At 50.5% G+C, this 23,654-nt stretch overlaps 2 protein-coding genes across 4 annotated transcripts in view; one reads left to right on the forward strand and one right to left on the reverse strand.

Annotated features, from left to right (window-relative positions):
* The window catches only part of SYTL3 (synaptotagmin like 3), a 102,654-nt gene extending 95,342 nt beyond the window's left edge, over window positions 1-7,312 (forward strand). For both annotated transcript variants that reach the window (XM_030809917.1, XM_030809918.1), the window contains 4 exons: window positions 3,124-3,229; window positions 4,535-4,637; window positions 5,742-5,947; window positions 6,941-7,312. In XM_030809917.1, the coding sequence (XP_030665777.1) occupies window positions 3,124-3,229; window positions 4,535-4,637; window positions 5,742-5,947; window positions 6,941-7,047 (522 nt within the window). In that variant the 3' untranslated portion in view covers window positions 7,048-7,312. The remainder of the gene's footprint in view (window positions 1-3,123; window positions 3,230-4,534; window positions 4,638-5,741; window positions 5,948-6,940) is intronic.
* Window positions 7,313-8,222: 910 nt separating this feature from the next.
* The window catches only part of EZR (ezrin), a 54,537-nt gene continuing 39,105 nt past the window's right edge, over window positions 8,223-23,654 (reverse strand). The window contains exons 4-10 of one of the 2 annotated variants that reach the window (XM_030809916.1): window positions 18,854-18,950; window positions 13,695-13,858; window positions 13,216-13,346; window positions 12,247-12,407; window positions 11,793-11,885; window positions 9,729-9,980; window positions 8,223-9,546 (exon numbers count right to left, since the gene is read on the reverse strand). In XM_030809916.1, the coding sequence (XP_030665776.1) occupies window positions 9,382-9,546; window positions 9,729-9,980; window positions 11,793-11,885; window positions 12,247-12,407; window positions 13,216-13,346; window positions 13,695-13,858; window positions 18,854-18,950 (1,063 nt within the window). In that variant the 3' untranslated portion in view covers window positions 8,223-9,381. The remainder of the gene's footprint in view (window positions 9,547-9,728; window positions 9,981-11,792; window positions 11,886-12,246; window positions 12,408-13,215; window positions 13,347-13,694; window positions 13,859-18,853; window positions 18,951-23,654) is intronic. The other variant, XM_030809915.1, reaches the window with a different exon arrangement.

Below are 23,654 nucleotides of genomic sequence, written 5' to 3' on the forward strand. Positions count from 1 at the left end.
CCTGGCAAGACTTGGACCCAAGACAGTGTGTGTTCGCCGGCCTGGCGCTTTGACTTTCAAATAGTTACTTTCTCGTGGGTGGGGTGGGCGGAGGGTTCCTTTTAACTGTTACCCGAACAGCCCCTGCCTCAGCATCGTACACAGACCAGACTGGATCAGGTCCTGTGGCTTCCCCTGGCGGAAGCCTCCCCTTGCTGGTGGCTGACCTGCTGGAAGCTGGCCATGCCTTTCCCTGGGGGCACCGCCCGCAGCTATGCAGTCCCCCTGGGGGCTACAGTGTGTTGTTTCTAACCTTTCAACCCCAGCCACTCTCAATAATAGGTGACAATAACTAACAATAATAGGTGACAAATGGCTGGACCCAATGCTATGAGGAAGGCAGAGGCTGCCCTGGCTGGGATGTGGGGCTCCAGCTCCTGGTTCGGAATTGCACAGCGGGAGATAGATAGCACATGGGCTGGGGGTGGGTCAGAGGAGCTGATGGACTCCATTTAGGATCCGTGTCCCCCAGGCTATACAGGTAGGAGAAGAGGCCTGAGAGAGAGGTTAGCATTTCTTGGAGATGCTGCTTTGTACTTTGCTGTGTCCAGATCCCGGACTGAGAGAGAGTTCATGTGAGACCACGAGGGATGAAAAACGTGGGCTTCTGCCATCTCTTTAAAAACGCCAGTGGGGAGGCCGGGCACGGTGGCTCTTGCCTGTAATCCCAGCACTTTGGGAGGCCGAGGCGGGCAGATCACGAGGTCAGGAGATTGAGACCATCCTGGCTAACACAGTGAAACCCTGTCTCTACTAAAAATACAAAAATTAGCTGGGTGTGGTGGTGCACGCCTGTAGTCCCAGCTACTCGGGAGGCTGAGGCAGGAGAATCACTTGAACCCAGGAGGCGGAGCTTGCAGTGAGTCGAGATCGCACCACTGCACTTCAGCCTGGCGACAGAGCGAGACTCTGTCTCAAAAAAGAACCAGCGGGATGGACTACTCCCCTCAGCCAAGGGCCCACAGCAGGCCCAGCCTTCTGCTCCGACCTGGACATAAGGCACAAGGACCATCTGGCTTCTTTTCCTCTCTGGAGCCAGTGCAGCTGGGATTTGCAGTGTCTGCCTGGAAGCTTCTCAGGTTTCAGCCGAGGCCTCCTGGTGAGCCACCTGCCCCCTCCCTGCTCCTCCAGGCAATGCCCACTCTCCCACTGCCTGTGCCGACTCCCCCAAGCTAGAGTCCCGGCTTAGACCTCCCCTTCCCAGTGCCTACCTAGAATGCATCCCCTATCCAAAGTCAGCCCAAGATTACCCAAAGCCCATCTCCTCCAGGAAGCCATTCCTGATTACCCCTACCAGAAGTGGCATCCCTTCCAGGACCTGGAGCTCAGGACGCCTGCCGTCTCTGGGCCTGATCTTCTGCCTCGGTGTCCCTTTGCTCCTGCTGCAGCCACACTGCGGGTGGGCGAAGCATCTGGCTTCCATGCCTTCCTCTCACCCCCACTCTGTCATCTCTCAGAAGAGCATTGGCTCTTCCGGGACACCCTGAGTTTCCAGCCCGAACTCCCTTCTGTCAGAGGCTGAATCCCCCGTGCACCCTGCCTCTCCCACACCTCTGTCATCAGCTCGAAGACAAAGCCTGGAACAAGCACAGGGCCTGGCGTAGAACAGGCGGCCACCAGGCCTCATCAGACTGAGCCTGCTCTGGCAAGTGGGTGAGGAGCAGGTGGCACAGAGCTGAAAGGCATCCCTTCTAAAGCCAGCAGGGTGGGGAGTCCGCCCACAGGCCTGCCCCTGGGCTCCATTCTGCCCCGGTTTCTGGCCACTGAGGCTGGAGGCAGCCATATCTCGTTTGGCACCTGAGGGCCAGGAAGACAGGGGCTGGCCCACGCGGGCTCCCAGGAATCCTGAGGCCTCTGAGGGTAACTGAGAGGGCTGCTTCTCAGTGCTGGCAGGAGCCATGGTGGACGGGATGTGTTGAGACCAAACTTGTCCAACCTGCAGCCCGGGACGGCTCTGTTTTTTGGTTGTTGTTGTTTGTTTTGAGATGGAGTTTTGCTCTGTCACCCAGGCTGGAGTGAAGTGGTGTGATCTCGGCTCACTGCAACCTCTGTCCCCCGGGTTCAAGTGATTCTCTGCCTCAGCCTCCCCAGTAGCTGGGATTATAGGCGCCCATCACCACGCCCGGCTAATTGTTTTGTATTTTTGGTAGACATGAGGTTTCACCATGTTGGCCAGGCTGGTCTCGAACTCCTGACCTCAGGTGATCCACCCACCTTGGCCTCCCAAAGTGCTGGGATCACAGGCGTGATTCACCATGCCTGGCCCCAGGATGGCATTGAATGTGACCCAACACAAATTCATAAACTTTCTTAAAACATGAGTTTTTTTGTGATTTATTTTTAAGCTCATCAGCTGTTGTTAGTGTTAGTGTATTTTATGTGTGGCCCAAGACAATTCTTCTTCCAATGTGGCCCAGGGAAGCCAAAAGACTGGACACACCCCTGCTCTAGACTCTTCCCAATACTCTCCTCCCACCCCACTGGGAGAAATACGGTGTGGATTTCAGGATCATCTCTTCTCCCGGCCCTCTCTTCACTCACTTTCTGGTAAAACCACTCACAACAGAAGCGCCTCGGTGGGCAGGGAGGTGTCCTCAGACTCACCACACCCTGAGGGGCCACCCCCTGTGGCTCTGGACAGAGACTACGCCCCATGCTGTCCCCAGCGTCTGTGCCAGTCCTTGGCATGGAAGGGCAGCGTGAATCTCTACTGACCTGGGTGGGGTGGATGGGGTGGAGGCTTGAGTTCATTTCTGTTTTTCAAACTCAGGCTGTGTCTGGGTTTTCGCAGAAATGTCTTAGGGAGTGTGCAGTGCCTTCGAGTCCCTTCACTTCCTCAGGCTCATCTGGCTCTGGTTTGCTGGGGTGGCCAAGCTGTTCCTCCCCATGCTGGGGGTAGGGAGGGTGGGAGTGAAACCATAGATGGAAGGAAGACCAGTCCTGCCACGGACACACCTCCTCCGCCCAGGGCCTCGCAGGGGCCAGGGGGAAGCATCTGTGGACGGAGCTGAGACAACCAGAGGAACCCAGAAGGTTCTCGGGACTTGGGGAATCCTGTCCCTAACCTCTGCCTCTTGTCCCCAGGCGGAGAAATACGAAGCCAGCGTTCCTCAGAGTAATGCAGAGCTCACAGTCCGGGCTAAGCTGGTCCTCCCTTCAGGGCCCAGACAACTCCAAGAGGCTCAAGAAGGTCAGTGGCCTCCAGCCCCCTGAACATTGTGTCATTGTCTGCAGAGCCTGGTGCTGCAGGCAGACTGAGGTGGGGTGAAAGGTTTCTAGCGTTTCCTTTCTATGGGCCCCGTGCCCAGCTCCAGCAGCTCTTTCTGAGTGATGCAGCGAGCCCAGGAGAGGTTCTCTGGAGCCCGTAGTGGGGGAAACGGGTGACCAGAAGCAGACGAGGCCTCTGATGCCCTCTCTACGCTCCTCTAAGGACACTGCCCCAGGCCTTCCAGGGGCAGATTGGATGGTCTCTGGGGAAACCGTGGCCCCTCCTGAAGAGCAGAGGCTCCATGACAAGGTGGAGCCAAGAGCACATCTCGAGGCGCTGGTACCTGCAGGGCTCAGACGAGAGAAATCCCTGCCCCCAGGCCTGTGGGTAGCTGCTACCCAGCAAAAGAAGTAGGTCAGGAAGGTGGGTCCTCAGGGACCCTATGGAGATTTTACTCCTTCAATTAACGTGGGGCATGTGGAAAGCAGGAGGGTGGAGGAGGAGGAGGGTGGGGAAGGAGGACAGGGAGAATGCACATTTCTTTCTTTTTTTTTTTTTTTTGAGACGGAGTTTTGCTCTGTCACGCAGGCTGGAGTGCAGTGGCCCGATCTTGGCTCACTGCAAGCTTCACCTCCCTGGTTCATGCCATTCTCCTGCCTCAGCCTCCCGAGTAGCTGGGACTACAGGCGCCTGCCACCATGCCCGGCTAATTTTTTTTTTTTTAGTAGAGACAGGGTTTCACCGTGTTAGCCAGGATGGTCTCGATCTCCTGACCTCATGATCTGCCCGCCTCGGCCTCCCAAAGTGCTGGGATTACAGGCGTGAGCCACCGCGCCTGGCCCAGAATGCACATTTCTGTTGTGTATTTTGGTGACTCCCTATTTGGCTAGAAGAGGAAATTCTGCTACCCAAGTTCATGGGGTCACCAGCAGACCGGCAGCAAGTGCCCCGTGGCCATCCCAACCTCCTAGACAGGGTCTCGGGGCTCTCACTTTCCCCCAACTTCTGGCTACAACTAGACTCAAACTTCGGCATCTTCCCTCTCCTTGCATTCCTCTTTACTCTTTGCTAGGATCTTAGTAATCCCTCCACCCTGTCCTCCACCTGACCACAGAGCGGCACGGTGTGGGCAGTGCCAGCAGAGCCCACTGCACCACTCCCATCTGCTCTCGGGGTCTGAGGGCTGTGGCAGATTCTCTAGCTGAGCTCTCGGTTTTGGGGTGGTAGTACTGCATACTAACGTATCAGGAGACATGGTTTGACAGTGAATACTGCCTTTCCTTCCAGGGACAGATCAGCCGTCACTTCATGGTCAACTTTGTTTGGTAGTGCTAGGAGCCAAGAATTTACCTGTGCGGCCAGATGGCACCTTGAACTCATTTGTTAAGGGGTAGGTATTTGATGTAATCAAATATTTATTGATGATCTAGTATACACCACAACACGGCCCAGAACCTGCAGGGAACACCAAAAAGCCACTTTAAACATCTTATTTTAGTTTCCTATGAAAATCTAACATAACACATATTAAAGACCCTGATTTCCGAAAATTCACGGGATTTTACATGCTGGAGTACCCAAAACCCTAATCTCAGTTCTTGTGATATCAGGAAGCCAGTTTGGAAATCAAGCATGAAAACGTAGTGTGTTCAGTAAATATTTCCTGAGCTTAACATCTCCTCTTGGACCAACGGTAAAATGCATGACTGTCCACATTTCATTCTCATTCAGTACAGGTGCATTGGCCCCTCTAAAAGTAAGGCAAATACCATTAATTATTACATTGAATTGCAAACTCCCCGTCAGTGACAAGAGAAAAACGATGGTCAAGATAGAACTCAAGCTGGACGCAGTGGCTTGCGCCTGTAATCCCAGCACTTTGGGAGGCTGAGGCAGGTGGATCACCTGAGGTCAGGAGTTCAAAACTAGCCTGGCCAACATGATGAAACCCCATCTCTACTAAAAATACAAAAATTAGCTGGGTGTAGTGGCAGGCACCTATAATCCCAGATGCTCTGGAGGCTGAGACAGGAGTCTTCCTTGAACCTGGGGGGCAGAGGTTGCAGTGAGCTGAGATCACGCCACTTCACTCCAGCCTGGGCGACGGAGGCAAAAAAAAAGAACTGAGCTTGTGTTCTAATCTTGTTGCTTATCTGCATGGCCTTGGACAAGCTTGTCTGAGTTGATTTTCCTGAGAACAGGGTTAAAAGGAGATAACGTGTGCATCTGCAGTCATGGTGGGAGGCACCCCAAGGAGGAAAGATTAAGATGAGGGCCACAAGTCCTCAGCATGCAACTCGCCCTTCACACCTGATGCAGAGAATTCCGCCCTAAGGGAAATGTGCTGTGGTTCCCACCCTGCTTCACTGTGGAGGGTGTGGATGTTGTGGACTTGGCACTTTTCTTAGTGCTTCCGGTCTGCACGGACGCACAGGCGTTGGGAGAGGAGGCCATGTGGATGGCAGTGATTGCAGGGTTTGTATTCCCTCTTCAGCTGTCTCATTCTGCCAGACCAACAAAAACTGAGACTGAAGTCGCCAGTCCTGAAGAAGCAGGCTTGCCCCCAGTGGAAACACTCATTTGTCTTCAGTGGCGTAACCCCAGCTCAGCTGAGGAAGTCGAGCTTGGAGTTAACTGTCTGGGACCAGGCCCTCCTTGGAATGAACGACCGCTTGCTTGGAGGAGCCAGACTTGATTCAAGTAAGTCTGAGATATTGAGCCCAAACGTTTATACTTTGTGATTATCCTAATGGGTACCATGCAAAGAATGAAAATGCGTCCACCAGGGCAGTGACTTAACTGGTTTGGAAATTGCCTCGCCTGCCTTACTTGGAAATTCCTAAGTCTAGTTTTTACTCTACAGCTGAGCCATAATACAGCCAAGTATTTTGACAATTTAAATCAGATTTAGATCTGCTAAAGAAACAAAAATTATAGGCCTCCAAATGGGCTAGGTACAATATTTGCTTTTGTTTCTGGTATCAATCATAAAAGGATTATTTTCTTAAATGAAAATATCTTCTTAAACAAATGGCAATTCAGAAAGTACTTCATCAAAAGTGGTCAAAACAGCAACGCTGTCCAGAGCCGCTCGGCAGGGCGTCGCCGGCATGGTAGGTGGACAGCCCTCTGCTGTGAGGTTCTGTGCCTGGCATTGCTTCTAGCTGCCAGCAGTGTCCCTTTGACCTGATGACAACCAAAAACACCTGCACACATCTCCAAGGACCTCCAACTGAGAACCAGTGACTGAAGAGAAATAAGCTTCACTGCTCAATTGCTTTTCAAAGATATTTTGTCCAAAGCATACTGTCTTCCTCTAAGAATCCCTTCCCATGGGCAAGTCCAGCCCCGAGACTGAGACGGCTCCACCCAGCTAGCCATGCTGGTGTGCAACTATCCACTCCCTTGGTGAAGACCCAGCCCACCAAACCAGAGTCCTCGCCTCACTTTCAAACTACAGAACTCCGGGCTGTTAGAGCCTCGCAGAGCAGAGGATGCCTGGGTGAATCCCAGTCTCAACACCAGCTTTGTTGGGGTGGGGGTGGGGTGGTGGTGGCGGCGTCTGTCATCAGTGGTTGGCCTTTTAATGTGGACTTGAGGTGAAAAACTTCTGGCTGGTCATTTTTAAAGAGCTGAGAGGGGATGAAGTGGCGCCCTCCCCGACCATGGCTAAATGGTCTTCCTCTCTTACAGAGGGAGACGCAGCTGTTGGGGATGCATGCTCACAATCGAAGCTCCAGTGGCAAAAAGTCCTTTCCAGCCCCAATCTATGGACAGACATGACCCTTGTCCTGCACTGACATGAACGCCTCAAGGTTCCAGGTTGCAGCAGGCGTCAGGCACTGTGCGTCTGCAGAGTGGGGCTACGAACCAGGTGCAGGGTCCCAGCTGGAGACCCTTTGGACCTTGAGCAGTCTCCATCTGCGGTCCTGTCCCGTGGCTTAAACGCCTATTGGTATGTGTGTGTAAGTTAAACACAATTATGAATGTTACCTAAGCCTCTGGTTATCTCCTCTTTGAGATGTAGAAAATGGCCAGATTTTAATAAACATTGTTACCCATGTCCTCCAGTGCTTATCAAATGAGGTAAAAGGCCGGCTGGTGGGCATGGTGACTCCCCCCTGTAATCCCAGGAACTTTGGGAGGCTGCAGTAGATGGCTTGAGCTCAGGAGTGTGAGATCAGCCCAGGCAACATAGATACCCTGTCTACAAAAAAACCAAAAAATTATCCAGGTGTAGTGGTGCACACCTGTAGTCCCAGTTACTCAGAAAATTATCCAGGTGTAGTGATGCACACCTGTAGTCCCAGTTACTCAGGAGGCTGAGCTAGGAAGATTGAGCCCAGGAGGTTGAGGCTGCAGTAAGCCCCGACCATGCAACTGTGCTCCAGCCTGGACCAAAGGAAGACCCTGGCTCAAGGGGGAAAAAAAAAAGTCACAGCTTTGCTGTGAGAAGCATTTATTTTTTGAGATGGAGTCTCCTTGTCACCAGGCTGGAGTGCAGTGGCACGATCTTGGCTGGCTGCAAGCTCCGCCTCCTGGGTTCTAGCAATTCTCCTGCCCCAGCCTCCCAAGTAGCTGGGATTACAGGTATGCGCCACCACACCGGGCTAATTTTCGTATTTTTAGTAAAGACGGGGTTTCACCATGTTGGCCAGGATGGCCTTGATCTCCTGACCTCGTGATCCAACCACCTCAGCCTCCCAAAGTGCTGGGATTACAGGCCTTGAGCCACTGCGCCCGGCCATGGGGAGACTGATGAGTGTTGCAGCAGTCCTTCTCTCCTGTGGAAACCATCTCGAGGAGGTTAAGTGACCCATGGAGCACCAGGTCTTGGGTTGGTCAGCTCTAACTTACCAGTGTACCCCCAGGGACACCACGGCCCCTCACAAAACCTGGCCAGAGGACAGCATAGAGCACCAGGCAAGTCGGCGGTAGCCCTCCCACCCCACACACAAGCACACACCCATGCTGCTTCGTGCCTTTGCAAAGCTTTTATTTCATGTCTGCAGCATGGAATCCACCTGCACATGGCATCTTAGCTGTGAAGGAAAGTGCACAAGAAGGAATAAGTGGGCAGAACCAACGGCCTCCACAAGCTGCCTTCCAGCAGCCTGCCAAGGCCATGGCAGAGACTTCAAACACACACAAGCAAACAGAGTCTCTTCACGGCTGGAGTCTGAAAGGTCATAGTGGTGTGCGTGTATTTGACAAAATTAAAAGTGTGCATAGTCCATTACATGCATAAAACACTAATAATAAAAATCCTGTTTACACGTGACTGCAGCAGGCAGGTCCGGCTTCACCACTGCCCTCCTGCCACATCACATCAAGTGCCATGGTTTAGAGGGTTTTTCATATGTAATTATTTTATTCTGTAAAAGGTAACAAAATATACAGAACAAAACTTTCCCTTTTTAAAACTAATGTTACAAATCTGTATTCACTTGTATATAAATAGTATATAGCTGATCATTAATAAGGAGTATGAGTACAACAATGTGTTCTAACTGTTAAGCAAAAAAAAAAAAAAAAAAAATTTATCCAAGTGTCCTCCTCCACCACTCACGCTGGTGATCACTGTGCTCTCTCCCAGCTGTGTGGAGTGACAGAATCACTGTGTGTGTGTGTGCGAGAGAGTGCTTCAGACTCAATTTCCAAAATTTTCACCCCTCGAAGCATGTAAATATACACAGATGGATCCTTCACAGAAATTAAAAACAAATCAATTTGAGCTCATTTCAAATACAGAACAAGTATGGCACAGGTGGAAGTCAGGCCACGTTTAATGATGCTGACTCTTGTATCACACAGGCCAGCAGGAAGTTTCTTACTCAGACTTTACAGGCATTTTCCGTAATTCAATCAGTCCTGCTCCCAGCACAACACAGGAGGTGATTCGAGAATAATCGCGAGAATCAGGCCTGCTTGGCACTATGATACAACTGGGGAAAACAAACCAGGGCGCCTCCCTGGTTCCCAGCCCAGAATGTTTCTGTTGGGTAACTGCTTTTTAAAGGAACCGGGATCTGAGGGAGTTCCTAGACTTGGAGCACTAAAGACACAAGCATGGCGAGGCTGGCAGTGCCAGCGGCAGCACCCGCTGTGAGCGCCCCTCTGCCCTGGCCTGGCCGTTACAGGGCCTCGAACTCGTCGATGCGCTGCTTGGTGTTGCCCTGCCGGATCTGCCGCAGCGTCTTGTACTTGTCCCGGCCTTGCCTCATGTTCTCGTTGTGGATGATGTCATTGTGGGTCCTCTTATTCTCATCTCGGGCCTGGGACAGCTCGCTGCTCAGCGTCTGTAACATTAAGCAGCAATGGTCAAGTCCCTTCCTCCCCATATGGCCCGGCCCGTCCCCTAGGAAAATGGGAAGGGCAAGAGGGGTGCTGGGTGGGGCTGGCTCACATCACTGCCCTCCCCAAGCCTGTCTGCTGCAAGAGCGAGGCAGGCTCCCTGGAGACAGAGCCCCTTGGGCCTCACCAGCAGCTGCCGCTGCACACGCTCGTTCTTCTCTGCCTCAGTGATGCGCTTCTCCTCATTGCGGTCATCCCGGATGCCCTCACTAGACAGCTCTGCACTGTAGCCCGTGGGCTCTGCGCCCTCATCCTGCAAGCTCTCCTGGACATGGTAGCTCACCGGCTCGTACACGGGGGGCGGTGGGGGCGGGGGTGCTGTCATCACCAGGTGCAGCTCCTCCTTGGTCTTCACCAGGTCATCCTGGGCTTCTTTGGCCTTTGGAAAGCAAATTAACAGGAGAGGACTTCTCACCCCGAAGTCCTATCCTCCTGGCTATGAGAAGAGACTGTCACCTCCCTCTGTCCTGGCAGGCTAAGGCAGCACTGAACTGTGCTGGGCTGTGGCTTCGAAGAGGAGCCCCTCGGGGTGCGTGTGGGGTTTACAACCCTCTGTGTCCAAGACAGGAAGAGGAACTGTGATGCCGGAACCTGGGCAGTTTTAAAACTACCATTTTTTTTTTTTATCTATAACTCGACATTATATAATTTTTAGAAAAAAAAAATCCTGTTAGCATGAGTAATGGGCTCTGTTCCTAGCCTCCCTTCATGCCACCATCATTATCAAGGGCTCTCCTGCTCACCACTTGCAGTCCTTCCAACAGCATCACACACACCCAGTCCCGCCCGCCTCCCTCCCAGCCCTAGAGTCGACCTTAGTGTGGACCTGCTTTGTAGCCAGCTCCCCTCACTTAACTCTTAACAGGTACTTTCTCCAAAAACCTAAGAACCAAAGTCGTCTGCTTGCAACTTGGGATGGTGATATGGCTGTGTCCCCACCCAAACCTCATCTCCAACTGTAATCCCCGCATGCTGGGGGTGGGGGGATTACCTGGTGGGAAGTGACTGGATTATGGGGTGGTTTCCCCTATGCTGTTCTCGTGCTAGTGGGTGGGTTCTGAGCAAGAGCTGATGGTTTCAGTGTTTGGCATTACCCCCCTTTGCTTTTCTCTCTTCTGCCCTCATGTAAGAGGTGCCTGCTTCCCCTTCTGCCACGATTGTAAATTTCCTGAGGCCTCCCCCAACCGTGTGGGACTGTGAGTCAATTAAACCTCTTTTCTTTAACTACCAAGTCTTCTCAGGTTGTTCTTTATAGCCGTGTGAGAACAGCCTAATACAGATCAGCAGCAGGAATGGGGGCTGGAACAGAGGCAAGGAGGCACTAGGCAGAAGCGGCCCTGGACAGCCGGGAGACACGTCCCCAGAAGGCACCACCACAGATGGAGAAGCCACAGTGGGGGAAGGACGGGCCAGAGGGTCTGTGAAGGAGAGGAGTTTCTTAAAGCCTGGTGTGCAGTCTCCAATGGCAACCATCCCCAGACCTTCTCAGGGGTTGTGCCTTCCTGGAGGGCACAGGGGATCCCAGACAGAGAGACATGCTCTGCGCGTGTCTCACAATGAGAGCTACAGCTGATTAAACCTCTGTGCTAGGTCCTGGGCATGGGACCTGGCATCTGCAGAGCAACCTTATGAGTTGGGTATTGCCCCCATTCTACAGTGAGGAAAATGAGGCTTGGAGAGGTGATGCTACTAGCCCCCAAATAGCTGATGAGCAGCAGAGTCTGGCTCTCACTCCAGCCTGGAGACGTACAAGGAGCTGGATCTTTCCATGGTGCCCGCTGTATATACTAGCTGCAGGAGGTCGTGTTTCAGGCACTGCGACCCTATTGCAAGGGGGCACATATATAATTAGATTTAAAACCAGTTCCTGACCGGGGGCTGTCAGATCAGCACTGAACAGTTCGGGGTAGAGGGAGCAAAGTGGGTGAAAGTCAGTCAGAAGTCCTCCTTCTATGAATCCAGCAGCTGCACTGACTCATGTACAAAGTCAAACCCATCTCTTTGGAGATGTCTACTTCAATAGTACAGCTGGTATTGGCAGAGGATCATGAGACATCCCAGAAGCTTCCAGTGGGATGTGGCAGCTGAGCCAGACCTCTCCCCCCACCCACCCACCTGCAGAAGGGCCCTACTGCAGGCAATGCGCAACAGGTGCCGTGGCCGTGCGGAGGTTTCCCCCATGCAGACTCACCCTGTGCTGCCACTCTTCAACCTCATCCTCCTTGCGCCTCCGCGCCTCTTCCAGGAGGGCAATCTTGGCAGTGTATTCCGCAAGCTCCGCAGCCTGGGAAGGGAATGCCAAGCTAAAGTCAGTTCTGATATCCTTTCAACAGAGTCCAGTAGTGAATCAGTGTTCATGTGTGTTGGCAAGCAGCTTCCAACGTGACACCTGAGTCCCCACCACCCCCACTCCATGGCCAGCAGGGTCCACTGTGCGCCCCTGGCATCTCTTCCTGGATGCCCACACCCTTCAATGGGTGACCCTGGCAACAGCCCGGCCCCTTCCCCACCAGCTGCCTTCAGCCCCCAGCAGATCAGTTTACAGCTTCCAGTCATGACAATTATTTCAAGGCAGGTGTCACATTTTCCATCCTCAGAAGCAGCCTCTGTATAATTCAGCATCTTGAAACTCAGGCCATTCCTACCAGCTGCTCCTGGCTCTTTATCTGATCCACCGCCTGTCTCTCCAGCTCCTCTTTAGCCCGCAGTGCAGCCATACGGTCAGCCTCTAGGCGCTCGGCCTCCTCCTGCGCCCGCTTCCTCTCCTCTTCCAGCTGCAGGGCCCTCTGAATCTGCTCCGAGAGCTCTGCGAAGACACAAAGCCAGAGCCATTCAAGCCCTCAGCCCAAGGACCTAGGGAGCCCTCGCCTTCCATTCCCACCCCCAAAGCCACAGAGCCCTAGACCAAGTCACAGGTTGAGGGGATGTCTCCCAGTGACCCTGGAGGAAAGCACTTCACAGAGCTCATTGCTGTTGTATCCATGACAACTTCAAGATGGCTAGAAACCCGTCCAACGCCAGCCAGGCGCCCTCTCTCTGGCATGCCTGACTCAACCCTCTTGGCGCTACTCTCCCCAGGTCAGCCGCCCGCTGTGCTGGTGGTCCACGCTCCACTCAGAACGCCCTTCCCATGTGTGCTAAGGGCTGCCAGTGAATACAGCATCTGTGGCGCCTTGTGTGATCGGCCCAGCTGCTGGGGTTGTTGACTAGAGCTGTGCTGGGAAGTCTGGCTCTGAACAAGCCTTTGGGTTTTAGTCTAGAGGTCGAGGGCAGTGCAGCATGGCCCTGTCACTCATGGGCTGTGGGACTATGGACAAATCACTGTACCGCACCAAACCTTACTGTCCTCATCGGGGAAACTGGGTGATTGAGCACTTACTGCAAAGGACTAGGGAAATTTTAAAACACAAAGTCTTAGAACAATTAGCACCAAAGTTAAATAAGTACAGAACTGTTTTCCAAACCAAATAACCATTTTATCATTTCGGTTGTGAGTCTGCGCTGTGGGACACGTTCTTGGTTTCCTTCCCGGTGAGTGGGTGGGTGGGTGTGGCCCCTGCCCCTCTGTGGAAATGCATGACCCAGTGGAGAGTGCCAGCCCCAGGGCGCCTGACCTCTCTCTGCCTTCTTTGTCTTCTCCTCATAGTCCTGCAGCCGCAGCATCAGCTCCTCCTTCTCGCGCATCATCTGCTCTTTCTCTCTCTCCACGGTTTCTCTCCTTTTCTTCTCTGTTTCCAGCTGTTGCCTGGTGCAGGGAAAAAGAGGCACAGGGAGATTTAGACTCTGGCAGGAAAGTGAGGGGTCAACACACTTCACGGGCACTTGAAGCTCCAGGATGGACTTGGTGTCCTGAGGGCCACCCTGGCCTGCTGCCAGCCTGAGCTGCCTGACGGAGCAGCCGCTCCAGGGCTGACACCAGGCTCAGCACCACAGCAACTGCCCAGAGACAAAGGCCTCGAAGATCCCAGCGTGGTGACTGGGTTCCATTCCACCAGGCCCTCCCCATCAGCTCCACAGTCACCTGACAGGCACTGGCTGCCAGTGGCTGAGTTGGGAGAACACAGGACCCCCGGTTCTGGCCTCCTGCGCTCACCGCTCCAGCTGCTTCTGATGCTTCTCCTCCCGGGCCTGGGCCTTCATCTGCTGCACCTCGATGGTGTCAGGCTTCCTACGGCGCATATACAGCTCATGGTTGCCCATGCAGAGCTGCAAGATCCGCTTGTTGATTCTCAGGCGTGGGGCATAAAACACAAAGTCCTACAAAACAGAACAGGGCCACCTGGACTCAAGCTCCTTCGTTTGGTCTTCTTCTCCCAAACCATACTTCACAAAGGTCCGAAACTTTTCTAAAAGAACAAATGTAGCAGAGCAGGGATGGCAGCATCTCGGCATGGGGAATGTGCATTCTCCAGGACAGATGGAAGAAGGGCACGTGCCGCGTGTGTGTGCGGTTATGTGTGGGTATGTAGCACTGGAAAAGTGCATTCTCTGGGACGGGTGGAGGAAGGGCAGGTGCCGCGTGTGTGTGCAGTTATATGTGGGTATGTACATGCTGCATGCACACTGAAATGCCACTACACGTTAACTGCAAAGCTTTTCCAAGGCGAGAACTCTCAGCCTTGGGAAACCTTTCAAGTCTCAGACCTGCCTGCTCTTCCAGGTAGCCACCTTTCATGATGTTCTCTCCAGCCTCACTGCTCCCCATCCCCGATGCCTGCCGGGACTGCCTCTGCTTCTACTCGGGCTTCCTGTCTCCTCTGCCACAGCCTCCCCTCCCAACACTGTTACTGCTACACCGACTGGGTCACCACCCCGACCCATCACTGCCAGCCTGAGAGCTCCAGGACGAGCTCCAGGGCCTGGGCCCAACCCACACGGAGACCTTCTAGCTCTGGGCCCAGCCTCTGCTGTGCACTCGGTTCTCTCCCCTCAAAGCTGTCCAGCCCTGCTCCTGCCACACCAGCTACAGGTACTCGCCGCAGTGGCACTGTCGCTTCACTCCAGTGACTCCTTTCAGCATCTCATTCCTATGAGGCCATCAGCTCCCGAGAGTGGGGGCCACATTCACTCATCTCTATGTTCCCAGGGTATTTGAGGTGCGCAGTACCTGCCAGGCACCGCCAGCTCGTGCAGCACAGACAGCCACGTGTGAGCTCCACAGCCTTGAGCACATCCCTTCACCAGGCTCAGTGCCTTCAACCATAAGGTGGGGATGCCAGTATCTCAAGGGATTTCACATATGGGACTCAATCGTCCCAGCAGTCCCATTAGATGCTGGCGTCCCCGCCTTATCGGTGGCATTCAGGAGGTACTCGGTGCAGTAAGAGCTGGCTGACGCACACAGCGGTCACTCCAATTGCTAGTGCCTTGCAAGACTGCAACCAGAGGAGCCTCCTCGAAAACAAGGCAGAATCACAGCATTCAGGAAACTCGTGACCATGACTGGAAACATTTGGGACACAGCTGACAATCTTGGTCCCAACTCCTTGCTACTGCTGTGACTAGCTTACAAGACAGATATGGTTTAGAAACTCCCATGAAAAGTTATTTTTCAGTGACTCTGTCAGCTTCCTCTTAACCTCAGGGCCCCCAGCATCCAGCTTCTGACCATTTGGAACAGAGGGACGGGGTGGCTAAAACAAAAAAACAGTGCGATACATCCCACAGCAACTTCTGAGACCTAACAAGGAACCAGCTGAGCATCAACACATCCGAGACGAATCTATTTAGCTTCTGTCTTTTCATCTGTTCCAGAAATCCTGGGGTGAGAGGTGATGCCAAGCCCTGAGAGCCCATGAACTTCCTGGGTGGGGCTGTCTTTGGGGTTTCACACCCTTGCTGTTAAGTCATTGGGTTTCCCAGGGAGGAGTCTGTGGAGCTGGGAGCAATCGGCATTTTTATGACCCACCTATCCCTTATTACACAAGAGGAAAAAATCCTGCATTACAGCTTCGGAGGACTCTACCAAATAGGCCCCGACTGACTCAGAAAACGCTGATAAGCACCAACTCCCCTTTATGGGGTTGTGGGGGTACACGGGTGGGGGATCAATGAAAAACCTCAATGGTAACTTCAGGTTAATGTAACAACGTCCCCCTCTCCCCCTTTCCCTGCAGAAGACAGGTCCTGCCAGCAACGGGAACCAGGAGAATTTGGGGAATCCACTGCCAGTGGGTGAGGGAGGACGGTGCCTGGCAGGAAATCTCTCCCAGTGCCTTTGAAGGAAGCCAGTTTCTCACTTCAAGTTAAAACAAAGACTCATTGAAATAGTTCTAAATCCAAGTCCCTAACCTGATGCAGGATGCAGCTTCCTGATGCAGAATCACAACACAAGACCTGGAACAGGGTTTTTAAACTGGCCGAGGACCAGCAAGGTAAAAATGCAAACCAGGCACGAGGGAAGTTCAAGAAAAATAAACCCAAGACCCTACAAATACAGAAGGAGAGAAGGTAAAAGAGCCCCTTTTCAAGTCCCCAAGATGCCAGGGAACTCTCCCACAAGAGGCCAATCCCAAGGCTCATCTGGCCATAGAGATGGCAGGAGGCAGCCGCGGGAGGCAGCAAGGCAGTGGGGCTCCTGGGAAGGTCACGTGGAGGAAGCAGCTGAGGAGTCAGAGCAGAAATGCTGCTTACTTTCTCCAAATTTCAGATGCCTGAGAGCCTTCTGCCTTTTCCACAAGGCCACAGAAACAAAAGGCCCTTTTGAAAGGGATAAGGCAGCTGCCTCAGCCCCTCATAGGGTCACCTGGGCAGGCCGTGTCAGCTGTATACAGGTCCTATCTAAAGAGCCAAAGCGTGGCCCCAAACTGCTATATGCACCTTGGCAGGGAAGAGAAGCTGGCTTTTAAAAAGGAGACGCCAGTTGTTGGGGGAGAACTGGACAAAGACTCATTTGTGAGTTCACAGCAGAAACCACCTGGGGTGAAGGTGACCCCCGAAAGTCAACATGAGATAAGGAATCCCACCGCCTCAAACTTTGGGGCTTCCTCTTCTTTTATATGAAAGTTCGATGTTGAAAACTTGAACTTCTTCTGCCCAAAGTTTACAGACTGAGGTGGGGCAGTGCCTCGAGCAGCCCTGGGGTGTTGTGGGGGTGACAGAACTCCACCTCCTCAAACCAGCAGTGCCCACTCAAGGCAGATGCTGCCTCCTCAGTGTGGCTCCTGCCCAACCTGCTTAAAGGAATCTCACCCCCATCTTCTGATCTGGCTGTTTTTAATCATAGCTGTACTGTTAAATTTACTACCAGGAAGCATTTCATTTGCCTTTTTAACCCTTTCCTTCACTTAAACGTAGGCTCACCAGGGCAGGAGCTTTGCCTTGTTGATGGCGCATACAGCCCTGGAAGAGTGCCTGGGACAGCATGCCACCAGCGAATGTTTCTTTTGCCTAAGAGATGGCTTCACATGAGGCTACTCTATAATAAAGGCACATGCACGAGATGCATTACAACGGCTTCTGCTTGGGGCTTATGATGAAAATATTCTTCAGCTTTTCAAGAGATGAACTTACATCAAACACACGCGCGTGCACACACACACACACACACACAAATGCACACGCACAAACATTCTGAAACAGTCTAGTCCAGAGCTTCTGCTGTAGTCAAATTTTTAATAAAACTGTTCTGAAAAGGCAGTAGTGTCACAGAGTACGTAGCAGCCTACTGATGACAGATTTCAGAATTTTCTTGCTCTTCTAAACTGTGCCAATCTTACTACCCAAGTGACATGAAGACGCTATGACCCTCCATTCATGATGTTGCATAATATGAACTGCTGCCGTGGAGCCTTAGAGTCTGCATTCAATACGCGTTTAATTTTAAGTAACTGTGCAACTACCCACAGAGTAGCAGCCAAGAGTTTGCAAACAGCAGGAAACCTTTTTTTTTTTTTTTTTTTTTGAGACGGAGTCTAGCTCTGTCACCCAGGCTTGAGTGCAGTGGCGATCTCAGCTCACTGCAACCTCCGCTTCCTGGGTTCAAGCGATTCTCCTGCCTCAGCCTCCCGAATAGCTGGGATTACAGGCGCCCACCACCACGCCCAGATAATTTTTGTATTTTTAGTAGAGATGGGGTTTCAACTGTGTTGGCCAGGCTGGTCTCGAACTCCTGACCTCGTGATTTGGCCATCTCAGCCTCCCAAAGTGCTGGGATTACAGGCGTGAGCCACTGCACCCAGCCAAGACATTTTTAACAAAGAAGAAAATACTTTCACAAAATTGTCAAGACCTGCTGATTTTAAACTATGCTAGACAAACCTGTATGTGGGAAGAAGTAACGGGACAATAACACCACATACTGTTGTAAGTGGATTTACCATTGCTAAGCAGTACCCAGTCCCAAAAGGGTTAACAGACAACCAAGGTATGGACCACAGCCCATGTCTGCCTCTCCAAGCTTAACACTGTAACTAAGGAACAAAAATTACATGAGAACACAAAGTCCTTTCCAAGCTATAATTTTCGTAAAATTCAGAACAGGCTCTAAGGTGGTAACAGAATTTCTTCAAGTGGCAATTTTTTAGAGAACCAGATTTCTGATTAGGTAACAAAATCCTTACCCATTCTACAATGCTACAGTTATGTGCGTATGTCTCAAATATTCTGAGTTAACAAAAGTTTAAATGTCAGCAGAATAAATAAAACCAAATTTACATAATGCACTGGTCTTTGCAGCTATTACAATCAATACTATCAGATTTCAGGACATGAAGTGTCGCCTTCTTATAATGTCCTCCCAAAATGACTGCCTGCCAGTGTCACCTGTGTGAGGACGCACACCTCTGACAACAGAAGTGGGTGAAGCCCAGATGAAACCTTGGGGACCAGCAATGCTTGGGTGCAAGTCTGACTGTCCCTATCTTGGGTAAGTTCCAGGACAGCTCTGAAAGGCAAATCTGGCCCTTGAGGGCAGGTCCCTGTTGGTCAGGTGCCAGGGAGAGTCCCCACACACCCAGGTGGTCCAGGAGGCAGGCTGGCTCTCCACACCAAAAATACAGCATTTTGGGAAATGCTTATCATTTGGCCAATGGCTCAGAACTGCTCTTTTCTTCATAAGGAATGAGAATCATTTGAAAAGTTAAGTGGTCTCCTCTGCAACGATTGCCTGACCCACAGGATCTCTGGCCCTCAATGTAACCTCATGAAGAGTTTGGACTATCACTGGCTACTCGTCACAGAGAGAAATTTGTTACCGTGACAAGTATAAGAATGAAAAACAGTAGCCCCTGAATAGAATCTTTTGGAACTTACAGGTGCCTTCTTGTCGATGGGTTTAATGACAAACTTTTTGTCGTTGAAAGAGATGTTCCTGATTTCACTCCATGGAAAGCCAATCTTTGGGGTTAACCTGAGGTTAAAAAGAAAAAGTGGATGGTTAGATGTATACGTATGTTCTTGGATTGGCTAAGAGAGATTCGCAAATCAATTCTTATTAGTTCAATTAAAATAATATGAAGCCAACCCAGGAGGCACAATGTGTTATATGCTATTATCAAATAGTTCCCACCTGTCCTAGTTAAGCCAAGTGGCTGGCTGCAAGGCATCTGCAACCTTAATCTGTTCCCATTTCCTTTGGTTTTTCCTCAGTCTAGGGCACCTATGATTACCCACGCTGGTGATCTCAAGGTCAACTGAAATTCCTACCCAGGCACCTTGACCCTCCCCCTTCAGGTATCTTCTGCTCTTCATTCCCACATCACATCACCACACTCACCTACCTCTCATCCTGCCAGAGCCCACTCTCAAGCTGTGTGCTGGAGCAGCCCTACTTTCAGTCTGCTGATCTGATTAATTTCCTCTCCTCATATGTCAACACAGTCCTTAAACTCAGCATCCAAGAGCTGTCAAATCCAGCCCCAAACTCCACGGTTCAGACCCACCTTTCAACACACGGTTCCCCGGGGCTGCCTCCCTTTCCCTTGAGGCCTCTCTTAACATGCAGGCTCTTCTGCTACAGACTGTTTGCTGAATGTTATTTAAGTTCCTATGAAACCAACAGGGAGGGCCAAGATCCCATCATGTTCCTAGACATGCCATACTCAACAGAGCTTGCCAAGAGAAATGGACAAAGGCCTCGCTATGCATTCTGCTCCTCTGGTTCTCATTCTAGTGTGTGTTCTCCTAGCTGGACAGACATCTTCCCATGTCACTCTCCAACTTCCAGGACAGCCTTCAAACGGCCCTAACGAAGGCCCCACAGGGGTAGTAACCCTACTTAACCAATGCAATGCCATGACTGGCCAGACTCTGGCTTCTATTAGCATTCCCAAGTTCATCATGTGACTTCAAGACCACACTGCTCTGTTCACCTGACACTTCCCACCCTATTCTTCCAGCGCATTTTACCAGGGATAATGCCATTCTGGAAGTAACGACAAATCCTCAAAACCACCATCCAACAATGCTGCCTTCCAAAACAGTCCTTTCCAACATCCCACAAAAACCTCCATTTTATAAGTAGCAGGAAGGTCAAGCAATCTATGGCCTACCAACAGCTTCAATACTGACGAGCAATGCAGGTTTCGTTATGACAACATCAACTAGATCAAGGCAGTAGGGTGGACTCTGGAGGCTGAGGGCAAACATGTAAACCTGACATGGCCCTTCTGGAGAATAGCGCAGTCAGTCATGGTGTGCCTGCAGGAATGATGGCAGGGCACTGGCCAGACCATGGTTCTAAATGTCAAAGCTTTTGTATACATCCTTTCTTTTACAGTGCCATGCTCTAGAATCACCAATCCCCATTAAAAAAAACACACCTGGCATTTAAACAAACATGCAATGAGTTTGTTCTTTTATCTTTGAGATGTAATTTTCTTTACAGGTTTCAGAGCATTAAAGGGGAACTCCAGATACCACCTTGCCCTGCTACTGACTTCAGCCTATGTCCTCCTTACATTGAAAGGCTGTGAGAGTGGCATCAGGTAGGCATGTGTTGCTTCTGGAGCACTTTCTCCCAAAACACAAGAGCAGCCTGCTGGCACCAACAGAGGAGCTAGGATCCAAGCTCCGGAGGCTCCGTGCACAGCACATAGCACTGTGAGCCAGCGTGCCGCATCCTGAAACTTCAAGGGGCTGGGATCCCGTCTCCAGCTCCTGTCTCTACACAGGACTCTCAAAACAGGTTCTGACCTTAGAAAATTTAGGCATCCGGCTCTCTGGTGTGCCTAGAAAGTCTGTCCTCTTAGGACTTTGAAACCTCATATAACAATTCATAGCCACTCATAAGCATAATTGCAGTATCAAAACAAAAAGGTTAAACATGAAAATTATGACTCATTTTTGAGTTAAAGAACTTCTTTTAATTCTTGATCCAAGTTGGAAAATTAAAGCCCAAGGATTTCCTTTTTCCTAAGAGATCACATATAGGACATGAACAGGGTCTACAGAGAAGGTGGCCACAGTGTTTACAAGTGCCCTTGCTTAGGCCACACATTAAAAAAGCATGATTCTCCAGTAACAGGGACCAGACAGAGGCCTTTGGAGAAATGGCTGATTCCAGGACTAGAACAGGGAACACAAAGGATAAATCTGGTGCATCTCGAGGGGCCAGAGAGTAAGGAAGCCTGCAAAGAATGCAGGGCCTCACACTTCCAGGTGCTCCTAAAGGCCAAATCTCAAACAACCTGAGCAAGAAGATACATACTCATAGATCATAACCCAAAGACCAAAACACGTATCCATGAGTCCATATTAATATAACTGAATAAATGGAGAACAGAAATTGGCTCCTTACAGAATTCCAATTAATACATGCAAAAAGTTTTTAAAAATCACAATTTCTCAAATACCACAGTAATCTCATCAATGGTAGCTAGAACTAGGACATCTACATAGTTTAAAATTATCTCCCCCAAATATACTGACCAATTGTAAAGGGAAGGATAATGATTTTACAGTGGAGAAACCTGGCAGACACCACCTTAACTAATAATCAAAATTGGCACCACCTAAGATAAGATATACAGACCACATGTGCCACCTTGAAAGAGGCCCTGGAAGGGCAAAACAGCACTTTATTCTCACCAAAAATGTAAAACTCCAAATAATGAGAAAACACCAGACAATCCAAGCTGAAGGGCTTTCCAAAGTCAATGGCCAGTACTCTTCAAAAATACCAAGGTCATGACAAAAAAAGACTGGAACTATCCCACATCAATGGAGACAGGGAGGTCTAACAACTAACTGTGTGGCTCCAGAGAGGGTCCCGGGGCAGAAATAGGACATCAGTGAGACAACTGATTAAAATGGGAATGAGGTCTAGAGACTACTAATGTTAATTTTCTGATCTTGGTATTTGGACTACGGTTACATAAGGTGTTAATGTTTGACGAAGCTAAGTGAAGGGTATATGGGAATTTGTACTATTTTTAGAATCTTTTTAATGTTTGAAATAATACATATTTTTAAAGTTGAGATGGGGTCTTACTCTGTCACCCAGGCTAGAGTGCAGTGGCATAATCTTGGCTCACTGCAGCCTCCGCCTCCGGGCTCAAGTGATCCTCCCACCTCAGCCTCCCAAGTAGCTAGGACCACAGGCACGCGCCACCACACCCAGCTAATTTTTTGTACTTTCGGTGGAGACGGGGTTTTGTCACGTTGCCCAGGCTAGTCTTGAACTCCTGAGCTCAAGGGATCTGCCTGTTTTAGCCTCCCAAAGTGCTGGGATTACAGGTATGAGCCACCATGCTCAGCCTGAAATGACTTTAAAATGCAATGGGCCAGGCATGGTGGCTTACACCTGTAATCCCAGCACTTTGGGAAGCCAAGGTGGGCAGATCATTTGAGGTCAGGAGTTTGAGACCAGCCTGGCCAACACAGTGAAACCCCGTCTCTACTAAAAATACAAAAATTAGCCGGGAGTGGTGGCATGTGCCTGTAATCCTGGCTACTCGGGAAGCTGAGGCAGGAGAACCACTTGAACCCAGGACGCAGAGGTTACAGTGAGCTGAGACTGTGCTATTGCACTCCACCCTGGGTGACACAGTGAGATTCCGTCTTTAAAAAAAAAAAAAAAAAAAAAAAAAGCAAGAATGATTAAAAAATGTAAATCCAAAATATGTAGCTGAGTGTGATAATGTTCTATTATCACATTCTATTATCTATAACGTCTTAGGATTTTGCATTTTTCAGGCATATTTGTCAAAACTCAACAAATGAACACTTAAGATTACATTTCATTGTATTTAAATTTTACATCAAAAGAACAAAACATAGCCAACCTCTAGTATATCATATGCACTTTCATTTTGAGGAAGGATATGGATGCCTGCAGTTTTCTTGGAAATGTGTTAGAGGGCCAGAGGGTGACAGTGAAGTGCATATGGAAAGAGACGTGAGAAAGCAAGTGAAGCCCTGAGTACCTATCCACAAGGAATTTAAAGGAGACATGTTCTGTGGCTCCTGTTTCAGTACCCAAGCTCCCCGTGCACCCTTTCCCTTTAAGGTGGAAGCCCTGAACCTAGTGCACTTCCAGAAACTCTTACCTACAGAAGTACTTCCACGATGAAATCTGCCCAAAGAGGGATGAAGCTACGGGGGAAAAAGTGCTTTTACAGGACTAAAGATCAGGTTCCTCTAGTTTTTGTTTTTGGTCTGAGAGTGTCAGGTTTCAAACTGTAACCCAGCTAAACTGAACTTTCTCTGTTCACAAGCTTACAATGCCTGTCAGGAGGGTGCTTACCTGTTTTTGCCCTCTTTATACTCCCACCTATTCCAAGCTAAGGGTTTAAAGAAAGATGACAAATAGTCCTACATGCTCCCACTTAATGGTTATGTGTACAATGAAAAGGGGACCCCAAGAGACAGATTTCCCAGCCAGACCCTATTTAATACTAAAAAACGGGTGTTTTAATAGAGACTTTACTTGCAGAGTATAAATCTCTTAGAGCTCAATTTCCATATTCAATAGATCAGCTTTCTCACCTGAACAATGTTTCAGGCATATCTAATTCTCCTAGTTCTACTGAGAGAGGTAACAGCGCAACAGCTGGTGAGTTCTCAGCACTCCTCGGACTTCAGGACAGTCTCCTGCTTATGCTGCTACCAAGCT

Source organism: Nomascus leucogenys, chromosome 3, assembly GCF_006542625.1.
Source record: "Nomascus leucogenys isolate Asia chromosome 3, Asia_NLE_v1, whole genome shotgun sequence".
In the NCBI taxonomy this organism is placed as follows: domain Eukaryota; kingdom Metazoa; phylum Chordata; class Mammalia; order Primates; family Hylobatidae; genus Nomascus; species Nomascus leucogenys.